At 38.5% G+C, this 15,769-nt stretch overlaps 1 protein-coding gene across 10 annotated transcripts in view; it reads left to right on the forward strand.

Moving 5' to 3' along the window:
• Positions 1 to 15,769, forward strand: part of POT1 (protection of telomeres 1) — a 138,922-nt gene that overhangs the window by 61,560 nt on the left and 61,593 nt on the right. For 4 of the 10 annotated variants that reach the window (XR_008308063.1, XM_053253347.1, XM_053253348.1 and 1 more), the window contains 2 exons: positions 495 to 545; positions 1,703 to 1,817. Coding sequence is in view for 6 of the 10 variants with exons in the window: in XM_053253347.1 (XP_053109322.1) it covers positions 495 to 545; positions 1,703 to 1,817 (166 nt within the window). In the remaining 4 variants the exon portion in view is untranslated. Of the gene's footprint in view, positions 1 to 494; positions 546 to 1,702; positions 1,818 to 6,071; positions 6,294 to 6,476; positions 6,616 to 15,329; positions 15,555 to 15,769 lie in introns of those variants that run through there. The other 6 variants (XM_053253351.1, XM_053253352.1, XM_053253353.1 and 3 more) reach the window with 4 other exon arrangements.

Raw genomic sequence — 15,769 nt, forward strand, 5'->3', positions numbered from 1 at the left:
TATTTCTCCTTTGCCCACTTTTGGAACTATAGGATGCTGCTGGGTGGAAGGAGGGGAGGGGTGAATAAGCAGTGGCTGGCCCAGTGGTGTCTAGCAACAATGAGAAGAGTCTGGAGGAAGAGCAGGTGAGCTTCAGTGCATAGCCCTGGGCAGCCACCCCCTCATCTCCCCTTTGAGATTGACCTGAATAGCAGCATTTGGTTTCCTACTTAATACTGAATGGCAAATGACTTTTGAAACAGAGGAGAGTCTCTCAGTGAATCTTGTAATGCGGCATGGATCTTCCATTTAAAAGAAAAGAGGTTTTTTGTGTGTATGTTTTTAAGCAGCACTGTGCTTGTCCAAACCCTTGGGATTGTTTAAAGTAGTTCTTTGAATCCTCCCTTTATATCTAATTTATAATTTTTGTCTAGTATTATTAAAATATTGGCATAAGAAGTTTCTGTGTGTGTGTGTCTTAAAATGCCAATTCTCTGTTCTTCTTCTCTTCCCAGATTTGTACTAGGTCATCACGTGCAGCAGCTGCTTCAGAAACAGTAGCTTTGGTAAGTTCTTGTTTTTAGACACTGAAAATAAGCAAGAACTTGTAGTATCGAGGCTTGAACTGACGGTGCAGCATCTTTAGTATGGATAGAGGAGACAGAGGTAGATCTGTTAATGCTCCACTAGATAGTGTCTGCAAGGAGTTCCCTTACAGAATAAGGCAGAAAAGAGGCACAAACGTTATGGGTCAAGCCCAAATGCATTCTGTAGTTGCATCTTTGGACATCTCCTTTTGTCACACTGAGGCCTAGAAATTCTCTATAATATTTCCACGAGCAATTATTTTTATTTTTATTTTCCTACCTTATATAGACAATCCTTCTTCAGGCATCACCAAATAAAGTAATTTCAACTTGTGCAGGCCAGAAACACTGGCAAGTCTGCTAATTTCGTATTCAAGCTAAATTGTTCAAGGTGGTCCGGAAGTATTAAGGCTGTTATTAGGCTAGTGAGCAGAACAAGGTGATGACAGAAATAATTAGACCGCCTGTACTACCTTCTGCTCATTGCTGGAAAGAGTACAAATGTTCATGTCCCTGCAGCCTTTCCAAAACTTTATTAAAACAAATTTGCTGTATCAAAAGAGGGCAACAATGCAGATTTCCTGACATTAATTTAAGCAGTTGGAAAGATTATTTATTGCCTAGGGCCAGACTGGAATTCCATATTGTCTGAGAAGTCTAAGCACCGCCCAGAGCAGTTTGGATGGGGCAATATATAAATCAGTTGGCATAAGTTTTTTCTTTCTCATTTTATGTATTGGAGAATTTTGTTTTCTCTGCCTATGTATTAGCCTATATTATTATTTCTGCTTAGCCTATATTATTATTTCAACCACAGAATGTCCTGCTTATGGTTTTTAAATGCATCTTATGAAAATGCTGATGTTCCTAAAATAATCAAATGTGGCTGCCCATGGCAGTTGTAGTCAGAGCAAAATGGTATTGTATCTATACTTTGGGACATAATTATTTGATCTTGATAAAAAATATTGTCCAGTGGGAAAGAGAAATCATTTATTTTACATTCATAATGGATCAAATATCAAGGCCTTGTTTCTAAAGCCTGGAAAAGAGAGAGAAATTTTATAAATTTTATAAAATGTTAACTTTCTAGAGAGCTGTTTTTAATGTGATCATCTTCTGTTGTGTCTTGCTAGCCTGTTGCCCCCAAGTACACATATACTCTTCTGAATAATCTCAAAGATGGTACTGTTGTCAACCTGTATGGTGCTGTGAAATTTTTCAAGCCTCCATATATAAGCAAAGGAACTGGTATGTATTAGTGAATATTTTAAAAAAAAATCAAAATTGGTTGTTTGGTAATTACTTAGTCATTATGTCAGGGACAGGCAGAAGGTAGACTGCAGTCCACAGGTGGAACATTGATCAGTTTCTCGTGAACTGCTTTGAGCCTGCAGAATTTTTGCGATTCTTACAGAGAATACCAGGTAGACACTATTTTGATACAGCAAAGTTCTTCTAAAATTCTCAAACAAGAGTGTATACCTGGGATTACTTAACACTGATTAGTTATGTCTTAATTGTTAAGGGATCCTTAAAATGTATTCTTGCTTTTTCCCTTTTAAAATCAACCCAGCTTTCCCTTAGAGTGTGGCAAGACTACTTATGGCCTAGTAACAACTGGACTTAATCCAAAATAAATCCAGATTGTTTAAGTTTTCAGTTCTATGAAAATGTCAATGAAATTGCAGCCTTGAGTATTAGGACTCTGAAAACTGATCACATCACTGCAGAATTTTATAGCTAGCATACTGTGAGGCAGAGTGGTGTCTTGGTTAAAGTCTAGGTGACACATTGTACAGTACTGCAGATGCACTAGGAGCAAGGAAACTCATGTCCAAATCCCCATTTACCCATGAAGTTTATTGGGTGACTCTGGGCCAGTATTATCTCTCAGCCTAACCAACGTCTCATTTTTTTTGCTTTTTTGTTTTGAAGTAGGGCTTGTATACCACAAAAGTTGGGATAATTTTGGGATAAGCCACATACAGCCATAACTAATTCTAAAACATCTCACCACCAACTTTTGACCGTTCCAGCAGAAGCAGTTTGGGATATGAAGTTTGTACTAAACATTTGTGAGATTTCAGGGCCCAGTGAAGACATTCTGATGTATAATCTTCTAACTATTAGAGGATCAGAAGCGTTCTTTAGGCTGGCTCACTCCTTCCTCCCCCACTTTCTAGCACATCCATTCCATAATTCCCCCCACCCCACCGCTATTTTTTGATCTAATTCTGGTTCGGGTAACATCTGCAATGCCATTTGTCCTAACCAATGTTTGTTTTAAAACACAATGGTATTCATGATTGAAAGTGGGCTTCTAAATTGTCTTTGGAGCGGTGTTAGCAAAACCACCCCTGCAGATGTAATGCTAACTGTGGTCAGCTCTAGTAATGAAAAGAATTTATTCTGAGAAAGGATGGAATATATGTGATCACATAGGTTGCTTCCAACCTCTAGATCAGTCAGTATAACATCTGCATCTGTTGTAGGCAGAAGGATTTATACAGTTGTAGGTCTGCATCCTTGGATTATTTTATTTAAAGTTGGAAATGATTTTTATTCTAATATGAATGCTCAGCCTAAGATAAGTTATAGCAATGCCTCTTCAATGTAAAGCCATTCAATATTGAAACATTACAAGTATTAAAACATTCAAAACAAGTGTTTTGAAAAATTATGAATAAACCTCCATTAGATACAACAATTTATATATCAGGCCTTTAAAAATGGCTATGGTAGTTAAATATGGCACCAAAAGCTATTATAATAATCCATCTGCTATTATATATATTATAACATATGCTTTGTCTGTTTTTCCACAAAATGAAATTAAAATGCATTTAGTTTCATCATCTTTTCACTAATATACTAAAATTATATTGCTGGCATTAACCTAGAAAATAATATCTCTGTTTTAAAAAGTGTTTTATAATTTAAGATGAAGTGAGTTCGTTGGTTTTTCTGGTTTTGCAAAGTTAAATTTGGACTGATAGTTTATAGAAAGCTCACACTAATAGGAAGACCAGGGGCGTAGCTATAATAGGGCAAGGGGAGACAGTTGTCTGTGGGCCCACTGCCTTGGGGAGCCCCCAGAGGCAAGTCACATGACTGACTCCCCCAGCCGCACACCCGCCCAGACTTCCTTCAGTTGTACTAGGCTTTTTGTTACCATATTCAGCCTCATTTAAGATTTCTTCACTTCATGAGCTGAGCTTCAGTGCGCGGGGGGGGGGGGGGGCTTTTAAAATCTTGCCTCTGGGCCCACTCCAGCCTTGCTACGCACCTGAGGAAGACTGTTTAAAATGTTCAACTTTTTCATAGTACTATAATATAAAAATGTCACATCCTGATGGATGGACTGTAACAGTAATGGAGATGATCTTAATACACAATTCCAGGAAAGTATAAACACTATTTCACTTAGTTTGTGAACCTTTCTGGACAAAGATCCAGAAAGATGAGATGTGAGAGAGAAAAATGGTTAAAAAAAAATCCCTCTTGAGTCCTTAAAGCAAGTTATATTATCTAAAGCAAATCAATAAGTACTAACCTTTTTATTTTGGTGGTGATAACATACTTAGAAGAAGAATCTGAATTTTTAATTTTTAAAGAAGAAAGGTTTCTAGCTGATTAAAGATTGCAGAGAATATCTTGCCTCAAGAAGATACTGGGCAATTATACTTCAAGAAGTATAGGGGAAATTGATCAGAAGGCTGGAACAAATCATTGTGTGGTTGGTAGGAGTAAAGAGGTAAGTGATCATGAGAACATAGGCTGAAAAGGAATAGATTGTGAGAATGGGCAAATGCGCCACTGAATACAGGTCGATCCCATTATCCATGGGGGTTCCATTCCTGCAGATTGCAGTGGGTAACAAAACTGTGAATAATGGGGCAATGGGAATCGGGGAGTTAGCTTCCTGAGGCTGCAAAAACAGTGAGAAAGGGTGGAAATAATCAAAATAAAGTTCCCTACTGTGCTTCATGGGTCTGCAGCTTTCCCGCAATGCCCCCCACCCAAAGTAAAAAATATGCCATTTCCCAGTGATTTTTCATGGGGAAACAAGGTGGGGTTTTTTTTAATGGGCAACAAAACTTTTCCCAAAATGGCCACCCCAGCATGACAGATAAATGGAAATTACCCCTCCCCCTTTTTTAGCGTATGCCAAGATCAGGTGTCAATTACCTGACCACGGATACATGGAACTGCAGTTGTTGGATCCGTTAATAGTGAAGTTTGCCTGTATCATAGGTTAGAAAAGGACATAAAGAGAATTGAAGAACAGGAATTTGGTTGTGTTTTGAATGGTGTAGTAACCTTTACCATAATGCATGACATTGGAGAATGTTTGTTGCTGGACCGGTTCATATGTTCTTACGAATAACTTAGCAGTGATTTGGTAGGGCTGAGAATCCTTTTTTAAATCAAGAAATGATATATTACATTACTGTAATATACTCCCCTCTGCTAAAATAAGGCTGAAAACAGCTTATAAAGAAGATAATACTCTATTTCTACTCTTATTACATTTGTGTGTCATATGACATCTAAAAAGAAGTTGGTTTATCAAGCCTCTGGCAGGTTACTGTAGATACTGATATACTTTGTTTGACTTGGTAGATTAAATGTTGTGCAAGTCTGTTAATTTTCATATCAACTTCCTTGCAGTAGCCTTGGAAAAAACCATATGATTTGATACAACCTCATTTTGTTCCTCTATTGTCTTTATTTTCACTGGTCTCCTGTTTATTTCAAGTTCCTGTTTACTTGTGGCAATAAAGTCATCTTCCTTTTGTCTAGATCTTATAGACCTGAAATATTAATAAAGCAATACAGAACAGTAGAAGATCATCCAGGATTGTTAAATTTGCCAGGGTTAAAAAAAAAGTTGTATTAAAAACTGACTAGTTACTCATCCAATGCAATAGCGACCGTTGGCTTTGTTGTCCTCTAAAGTACATGCAAGGAACAGAAATAGATTGAATATCGATGGTTGAACAGTAAAAAAAAAAAAAAGCTTTGTCATCATAAGGATTCGACAGATCTTATTTCTAGATCTTTTTATTCTCTTTCTATGTGCAACAAACTCTGAGGTTTATAGAATACGTAAATGATAAAAAGTAAAATGGCACAGTGAACTGCAGCGTGTGAAATTTTGATGCATGTTATTTTAATATTGGCTAACATTTCCTAGATTTTTCTGTACAACATTCCTAATAATATACAGAATTGTCTCCCTCTTGGTAAGGTAGGACCTTCAGATTCTTACGCTTTGTGTCTTTTGATGCTAAATTATGCTGGGTCTGTCAGACCGAGAACTGCATTCACTGTTAGGTCTTAAGCTTTTAATTTTAATAGGGATAGGGATATTTCTTCTTCCGGAGAGCTGCAGAGAGCTGATTTTCTGTCTTTAAGGATATTTCAGGAGGAGTGTTGCAAAGGCTTAAAATGTTATTTTTTGAAAGACAGATAACCTCTTTATTTCTTGTAGCTTAAAAAAGATGGTCACAACCAAAAGGGCATACAGACAATGAATCACTTGGAGAAAGGGTACTTCTCACCTGAACATACAAAATAGATATTTTCAGCTGGCAGCCCCCTATTAAGATATCTGAAGACTTCACAGCTGATGATAGAAAATGTAACCCGTGAAATGGCAATTGGATCCATGCTGGGGACTCTGGCAAAGTGGTAGCTGTCAATCCAGCTGCTGCTATGAGGGTTGAGTGTTTTCCTTTTATCTTCTTTTACTGTTAAATTAAGCAGACTTGCAGTAGCTGCTCAGTCATTGAAATAATTCTTTGATGTACTACAAGCTACTGCTTCTGTGTCATGTATGTTATAAATGGTCTTTGTTGCTCTGAAATAACGGAACTGTTATTAGATTATTTCTTGGTATTGCAGATTTGCAGGCTTGCTACAAGATCAGCTAGATCACCCCAGCCTCCTGTATATCTAAGCCAACAATAGATAATGTTGAACTTTGAAAACCAAAATTGAAATTTCGGTTATCTGTTCAAATTGCACAGCTCAAAATAACAAGGTTAGTGACCCAAACAAAAAGGTAAAACATACACCAAGTTCATATATAATTCAAAAACAAGATTGAATCCTGACTTTGTGTGACACCCCCGTTTTGGTATTGTATACTCCCTCTGCCCTTCTTTCAGAGGAGAGGGAGGATTCTTCTTTCAATCCTGGCATAGAACAAGTCAGAATTTCTCATTACATTCAAACTGATAATCCTGGCTTATTCTAGCCAGCAGTTCAAAGTAAACCAGGATCTGAACCTGGGCTTGTTATCCAACTTCAGAGCCTGACTTATTTTAAAGCTCTGCCTAGAAAAAGCTAGGGTTGCCAGTTCTGACATAATGAGAGATTCTGACTTGTTTTAAGCCAGGAATCAGAAGTAGAATCTTCCCTCCCCTTATGCACAAAGAGGGGCAAGATTGCACACCCTTGATGCTAGGGGGTCTCACAAAGTTGAAAAGTGGGGTATAAATATAGTAAATAATCTGAACTGGGTATAAACGTTCAACAGAATAACCTTGCTTCTATCAAGTAGTTTAATAGAAGTTGTACACATAAAAATTGTAGCTGTTCACTACTGTGTCCTTGGGGCAGAAGTGACAGGACATAGTGAAAAAGCTTGCACTAGCTGAGAATATCATGCATATTTTGAAATTGCTGTAGTAGAACTAATGAAATTCCTCTGACTGGTTATCCACACTGTGCAGATAGAGAGATAGCAAGCAAAAACTTTAATAGAGTGATTCTAACATGAGAGGCATGCTACAGTATTAACATAGAATCTGGCTGATAACATGAAGCTTCCCTGCCAACAGGTCAAATAACAAGAGGCAGCTATAAATTCTATGCAGACAATATGATAAACATTTTTACAATTGATTTTTACAATTGAGAGCCAGTGTGGTGTAGTGGTTAGAGTGCTGGACTAGGACTGGGGAGACCCGAGTTCAAATCCCCATTCAGCCATGAAACTAGCTGGGTGACTCTGGGCCAGTCACTTCTCTCTCAGCCTAACCTACTTCACAGGGTTGTTGTGAAAGAGAAACTCAAGTATGTAGTACACCGCTCTGGGCTCCTTGGAGGAAGAGTGGGATATAAATGGAAATAAATAAATAAATAATTTTTTATATTTCTTTCTTTCATTCATTCATTCATTCATTCGATTTCTATACCGCCCTTCCAAAAATGGCTCAGGGCAGTTTACACAGAGAAATAACAAACAAACCAAGATGGAACCTTATCCCTAAAGGGCTCACAATCTAAAAAGAAACATAAGATAAACACCAGCAACAGTCACTGGAAGTACTGTACTGCGGGTGGATAGGGCCAGTTACTCTCCACCTGCTGAATAAAGAGAATTGCCACGTTAAAAGGCGCCTCTTTGTCAAGTTAGCAGGGGTTAGCAGGGCATATTTATATCCTGCTTTTTTCTGAGGAGCCTAGAGTGGTGTACATGGTTATGTTTATCCTCACAATGAGTGTATGGTGTACACAGGTACAGTTTTTTCACACCTTAAGCAGGTACAGAAGTACACTTCCTATCTGTACCATGCATTTGAGAGGCCTGTGTCCAGGTTCACTTTTAAAATGAATGCAGGTATAGTAATTCATACACAACAGACATCTGCACACATGTACAGCTGATGTCTGAATAGAACTACAGGGTAACCTCTGTATTTATGGGAGTTCTGACACGGAAACCACGAATACGGAGGCATTGGGCCAATACAAATGTGGAGGTTGGGTTCCCAGAGATCAGGAAAACAGCAAAAAGAGAGAGGTATAAATTGATAAGCTGGCGATACATTGATGAAGTTTGGCAACTCCCAAGTACTCCTTTAAGACCTTCAAATTTATTACGTAAAAGCAGATGGCAATACCTTGTAAAAACATAGTTTAAAATGTTGAAAGCCTAGTAAAAACAAATGTTTCTGTGTCAAACACTAGCCTCAGTGTTGTTCCTCCATCTTCTGTGGGTCAACTGCTTATATTATTCACATCTTTAATTACACACATTCTGGCAGTAATTTCAATCAACAAATGAGGTAAAAAGTGGGTGGGAGAGAAGACAAGAGACCAAGGGAACCGAGGTCATACAACTGTGTATCTGTGTTCCTACATTACATACTCCTTAGTAGCCAATATACTTCATGGTCTCCTTTAGCTCTTCCCTACCATTTACACTGGGTTTGAGTTTATCTGTATATATTGCCTCTCTTAAGTGGCGCAGCAGGGAAATGCTTGACTAACAAGCAGCAGGTTGCCAGTTCGAATCCCCGCTGTTACTATATCAGGCAGCAGCAATATAGGAAGATGCTGAAAGGCATTGTCTCGTACTGCGTGGGAGGAGGCAGTGGTAAACCCTTCTTGTATTCTAAAGAAAACCACAGGGCTCTGTGGGCGCCAGGAGTTGATATTGACTTGACAGCACACTTTACCTTTAATCTATCTTCATACTAAGCAACACTCTATCTCCAGTACATCCACCTTAATAATAGGCATTGTTATTCCCTCATGATATTTGGTCATATGTACTACTAACCGTGGCATCTCTCTCTTCACATACTTTGTATCTGCCAAGCATTCTTTAAATCTAGTGATTAACTCTCTTCAATTAACTTTCTCCAATATAAAACTCCCACACTCTTTACAAGTTACTCTGTACACTAGTCCTTTTAATCTACAACTCCCCTCCTCCATTTCACATACTGGGCAATCTGTCTTGTCTCATCTCCTATCGTATAACCTTCTCACCAGTTGTTTCAACATCTTAGTTGACTGAACCACCACATTGGCCTTAATGTCATACTTATGTAATGTTCTCTGACATTGTTTAACAAAATTATCAGATACAAAAGGAATTTTCAAAACAGGTAGACCAGGTACAAATTTAATTCCTGCCATTCTTCTTAAGGGAAACCTGTAGCCATTACTTTGTCCCAATGCTATATCTCTTTATTTTGATTGTTCTTTGTATTCCTCTGATGAAACTGTTGCTGCTCTTTTAACTATATTCTCCATAGTGTGAATTTTAATAATCTGGATGTGCTGATGTATTATTAATAATCAAATCTTTCTTTCTTAGTTTCCTATACCATTTAGTCTTGGGACTACTCCCCCCACCCCCCAGATGAATTTCCACTTCCAAATACTGTAACCAACCCAGTGTTGAGACGCTATAGTTAACCTTATACTTCCTTCTGCATTCATTCTCTCAAATATCTCATCAGCTTGTTTTCTAGACTTAGTTATGATGATTATGTCATGAATATAAAAAAGAGGGTAAAATGGCCCTTTAAATGTGGGGGGAAAGCGGCCTACCGTGCTTCACAGGTCCCCAGCAGTCTCACCAAATAGTGAAAAATTAGCCAAAAATCGTTGTTTTCCCCATCTTTTAAAAAAGGAGTCATTTTGAGACACCCAATCTCAAAATGGCGGTCATAAATGACCTCTAAAGTCATTTCTGACCACCCCAGTCCATGGATATGCAAGGTTAACCCTTTTTAAGCCATCCCCCCCCCGTGTATGCAAAGTTCGGGTGTCAATTCCCCGACTGCGCATCTGTGAAACCACAGATACTGAGTCCACGATTAACAAGGTTCTCCTGTATTGTGAACAGCTATTTCTAGAAGAATGTTTTGTCATTTTCTTTCTACTTTGCTGCATGAATATGCTTTTTGCTGTTTTAATGCTTGTTGCACAGGCTTACCCAGTGGTTCTCAGTCTTCTAATAGAAAAATAAAATCAGGGAGTTTAAATAAGCAAAATGAATAGTTAATATAAACAAGTCTCAGTTCTGTTGTTTTGATGTGCAATTTACAAACATTAACATTAAAGCATCTGTCTTACCAGATGCTTCTGATAATTGCTTGATGTTTCTGCTTCTTGTATAGCAGCTTTCTTGATAAAAGTAACAAACTGTGTTAAACATTCCCCATATAAATCTTAATAATCTTGCAGAATTCGTTTTCATAATGTAAACCAATCAATAAAATATTTTAGTTTTCAGCTTTTTGTGCAGCTCAACATCTTGGGGAAGGGGAAAGATATATAGCTTTAGATGGCACAGATGGACGTAGTTTTCTACAGTTAGGCTGAGATTTAGTGACTGGTCCAGTGTTGCCCAATAAGCTTCATGCTGAGTGGCAAGTGAAGTTGGACTCTGGTCAATTACGTCGCGGTCCATAATATTTCCAGTGCCTCTCCAGAAATGGATGTAATTGGGTGTCATCAACATATTGTGACACCCGTCTCAAATTCCTGGATGACTCCTTAGTAGCGTTATGTAGATGTTAGTGGGAAACCCAGTGGGGAACAGGATAGAATTCTGCAAAATTCCATAGCATAAATACCATGGGGCTGAACAGTAGTCCCCAGCACCATCAACTGGAATTGGCTGTCTAAGTAGGAATCGAACCACTATAAAATGGTTCCCCAAAATTACCCAACCTAGTATCTACCCAGAAGGATTCTAGGGTTGATGGTATCATAAATTTCTGAAGGGCAGGGGTATAAGTAGGGTTGTACTCCCCCGTGCTCATCCCAGTTTAGGTAATTTGTAATTGCAACCAAGGTAGTTTATGCCAAAACCAGGCTTTAAACCCAATAGAAATGGATCTAGATAATCGGTATCATCCAGAAGATCTTGGAGTTGCACAACAATCATCCACATGAGCACTTTCCCAGCAGCTATCCAATAGCTAGCTATTGCAGTCTTCTGTGTCTGGGGAGGGTTTTCTTCTCAGGAGTACCTTCACAACTGCCTTCTTAAAAGGCAGCTGAGGAAGAGTCTACCACCTAGACACACTCAGTCAGTTGCTCCCTGCTCACAGTTATGAACCAAGAAGGACCAGAGGGGCGCTTACAGCTGGCCCATATATGTGTGGTTATCCAAACTGTATCTTACAGGTGTTCTAGATTACTCACAGGTGTTCTGGATGATTTAGAGTACTTCTCTAGATTATATATTTATTACTCACAGGTGCTCTGGATTAAAGTAAAGTTGTGCCCTCAATTCGGTGTCAACTCCTGGCGACCACAGAGCCATGTGGTTTTCTTTGGTAGAAGGGGTTTACTACTGTCTCCTTCCACGCAGTGTGAGATGATGCCTTTCCTATGTCGCTGCTGCCCGATATAGGTTTTTCCCATATTCTGGGAAACACCCAGTGGGGATTCGAACCAGCAACCTCTTGCTCGCTGCACCTAGATTAGGATATGACAAAAAAGCTCTTGTGTACATAATGAATTTATCAAATTTGTGTTCAGACAACAAATCAGCTTTCATAGGATTTGTCCGTGCTTTATTTAACCATTTGTCCATTTCAGGAATTAATGTATGGCTCTGTTTTGGCAACCCAATTTTCTGACTGTTTTTAAAAGATTCAGTTCAATTCAGTTGATTGAATTGTTTGTCATCTCTAAACCATTAACTACTAAAAGCAGGCTGCCAATCACGGAAGTGCCTGCCATCACAGTTATGGAGTTTCCCTTGCAGAGAATCACTATCATAACCATGAGCAGCAAGATAGAGGGGGTGAGTGACACGCCAGGGCAGGATTTCCAGCCTGCTTCTGGCACTAGTAAATGTGTTCAGTGGTATTTAATGTAATGTCCAAATAGAGTTAGAGATTCCTTGTTTTCCAGTTTGTATCTTCAGTCTGTGGACTAAAACATTCAAAACAAAAGTACTCTGGAGATACATGCTGCCCAGTATGATATAAAGAATATGGCACAATAGATTTGTATAAGCTTTAACTGTAGTTTTGGAAATCCGTGTGGATATATTGACATTAGTTTTGCACTGTTGAACTGACACAATTTCTTCCCTTAAGCAATGTGAGGTCCATGTTTAGTAAAAGTATTTTTGCGCTGTTCATTCCATAGTGTTTGGACTGAAGTAACCTAGTGATGCAGAGCTGTAAATTTAAGTAGCTAACCTATTTGTCTATCTTTTGAGGAGAATACATTTCAATTTGAGTTTTCTTCGAACCTGTATATCTTGCCAATGTGCAATTCCATGACCTTATTTTCATTAAATAAAGACATGCAGTATATAAACTTAAAACTAGCTGTTGGATTTTGATGATGGTATAATTTATTTTTTCCTATCTGCTCTTTCCGCCTCTTCTCTGACACACTTTATTGTCTTTTGATGTTGTTTGCTGAAGATAATTTGAAAAGTTAAGCTATCAGCTAATTCATAATGTCATGCTTATTAGGCGATTATTATTATTATTAATTTGACTGAAACTTTACTGGAAACAAACTGAGATTGAATCCAGATAAGACGGAGGTACTCATTGTGCGGGGTTGGAACTCGGGAGATGAGCTTGATCTTCCTCTTCTGGATGGGGTCACTCTTCCCCAGAAGGAAGAGGTACATAGTCTGGGGTGCTTATGGATCCAAACCTTTCTCTGCTTTCCCAAGTTGAGGCGGTGGCCAGAGGTGCTTTCTATCAGCTTTGGCTGATACTACAGCTGCATCTGCTTCTTGAGATAAACAACCTCAGAACAGTGGTACATATGCTGGTAACCTCCAGACTGGATTACTGTAATGTGCTCTATGTGGAGCTGCCCTTGTATGTAATCTGGAAACTACAGTTGGTCCATAATGCGGCAGCCAGGTTGGTCTCTGGTTTATCTCAGAGAGACCGTGTTACTCCCGTATTGAAGGAGCCACACTGGTTGCTGATATGTTTCTTGACAAAATACAAGGTGCTGGTTATAACCTATAAAGCCCTAAACGGTTTGGGCCCTGGGTATTTAAGAGAACATCGTCTTTGTCATGAACCCCACTGCCCATTGAGATCATCAGGAGGAGTCTGTCTGCAGTTGCCACTGGCCGTCTTGTGGCTACTCGGAGACGGGCCTTTTCCATTGCTGCCCCGAAACTTTTTAACGCACTCCCTGCTAAAATAAGAGCCTCCCTATCTCTGACAACTTTTAAAAAGCCTTTAAAGACGCATCACCCAGGCTTTTAACTGAATATTGTTTTAATAGTTTTAACATTGTTTTAAAATATTATTTTAAAATTTGTTCTAAATTTTAGAACAAATAAAATATTGTCTAAAATATTGTTTTAAATTGTTCTAATGTTAAACTTTTCTGTTGTCATTTATTTTGCTTTGTTGTAAACCGCCAAGAGACGTAAGTTTTGGGCATTATAAAAATGTTAGATAAATAAATAAATACTGCCACAATTCTGCAGCAGTTTGGCCATAAAGCCATAACTAACATCCACTTTTCATTCTGCTAAGCTGACTCTCCTCTATCTTCCTTAAAGGTTAGCATGGTCTGAGTCTGAGACTCTTCTGGAAATCCCTGGTAGATATTGTGATAGATACCTGGTAGTATGCAGAAACCCATCTTTATACCTTGTTTAACGAATAATTTGTATCACAAGAAAGTTATTCAAAGCATCTTATTAGAAATATTCTTCTATTTGTTTAACATTGCTTCCTTTAACTTATCATTTGCTGTTGTTTAAAAATTAATTAATTTAAACACTAATCCAGAGAATGCATTCTGCAACATTAACAGAGTATTGTGTACAAATATTTATCATAGGTAATGTAAATTGTTATATCCATGGCTTCTTTGATTAAATACTTGGTTTGGAAGTACTAGCAGTCTTGCCTTACAATAAAACTCCAAGGCAATTTGCACTTAATCATGGTGAGGAAATTAGGTGAATTGTTCAAGATTGCTTTTAGTATCTAACAGGGAGTTTAATTTTTCATCTGCTCTATTTTTAGATTTATATAGGTTAGCATTATTTAATCTAAAAAATGTAAATGGTTTCCAAAGTGATAGCAAAGTTAGTGAATTATATTGAAACATTGTCTCATTTAAAAAACCAAAATTTATGTTATTTCTACCAGTAATGTAGAAATAAGGCTGAGCTGAAAATTAATAGAGAACTTCTGTCATGAAATTTGCTCCCCATCCTCAAAGAAATCAGTGCAAACGCTATGTTTTGTGTGGTTACCACAGCAGCAGACGTAGAAATTTCCCCCTTTTTAATTTTTTAAAAAACCTTACTATTGCTGTCATACAAAGAGAAAAGCAGACTACCTTTCAGCCCTTGCCACCCCCCCCCCGCCAACGAAGTGATGCCCCAGGATTATGTTTCGAAGGGGGGAAATGACCTACAAAAAAAAATGGGGCCACTGGTGGCCACACCTTTTCTCCATAAATGCTCCAGAATGTTGCTGAGTCCAAGGCATTCTGGGGGAAAATGGCAGCAGCCAAGAGGAGCTCGGCCACTTGCAGAAGCAAAATTAAAGAAACAAACAGACCGCTAAGGAAGACCCCTGAAACCTATGACGAATTTATTCCCCCAAGTCACCAGTATGTACCCTGAAAGCCTGCCACCTGTAAATGAAACCGAAAATGGGGAGGGGGTATCTTCACTCCGCCCTAGATAACTAACTTTTCTTTTTCTAAGCATACCTATAGAAAGATGCACCAGGATCTCACTTTTAAAACTAGTTCTGTCCTCATATAGGGGTTTTAAAAAATTAAAGTAAATTATCAAAAATGGTGATGGTATTCAACACTGGTGATATGAATGGCAAGGTAGGCTGACATTCTGCTGTGTGTTTCCTGAGGCACTCCAGCCCAATAATAATGTTTAAAATATGGTTTCACAGTAAAAAACAATTTTCACATTGGGTGGGAATGAAAGAAGATTGCATGCGTCAAAATATTATTTCATTGTATTTTTAGCCTGTTTTTCAGACAAAATGGTTTCCCAGAGCAACCTATAATGCTGCTCGCAGGGGCAATGCATAAATGAAAATGACACATGCCCTGCCCTTAAGCTTACTCATTAAAAGACAAAACACATGAGGGAAGGAGAGTGGAGAGGGAAGTTGAGAGAAGATAATGCCAGAACAAAGATCAAGGCAGGCATCTGCATGAAGCTGGAGCTGGGCTGTACTTTACATGTTGGTATGTTTGATGTTATAGAGCTGGTACAACTACCTAAACAGTTCTACTTAGTCCAGTGACCAGGTCCTACTTAGTCCAGTGTGACCTTGCTTCTGCAGTTACAGTCCAAACAGAATGCCTTTTGACAGAGAGGGGGAAAGTATTTTCTCACACTGGCCAATGCTGTGGGACCAGGCTGATCTTCCTTAAGGGCAGGGATACAGCAGTCGTCTTTG

The sequence above is a fragment of the Hemicordylus capensis genome, chromosome 5 (assembly GCF_027244095.1).
Source record: "Hemicordylus capensis ecotype Gifberg chromosome 5, rHemCap1.1.pri, whole genome shotgun sequence".
Taxonomy (NCBI): Eukaryota; Metazoa; Chordata; class Lepidosauria; order Squamata; family Cordylidae; genus Hemicordylus; species Hemicordylus capensis.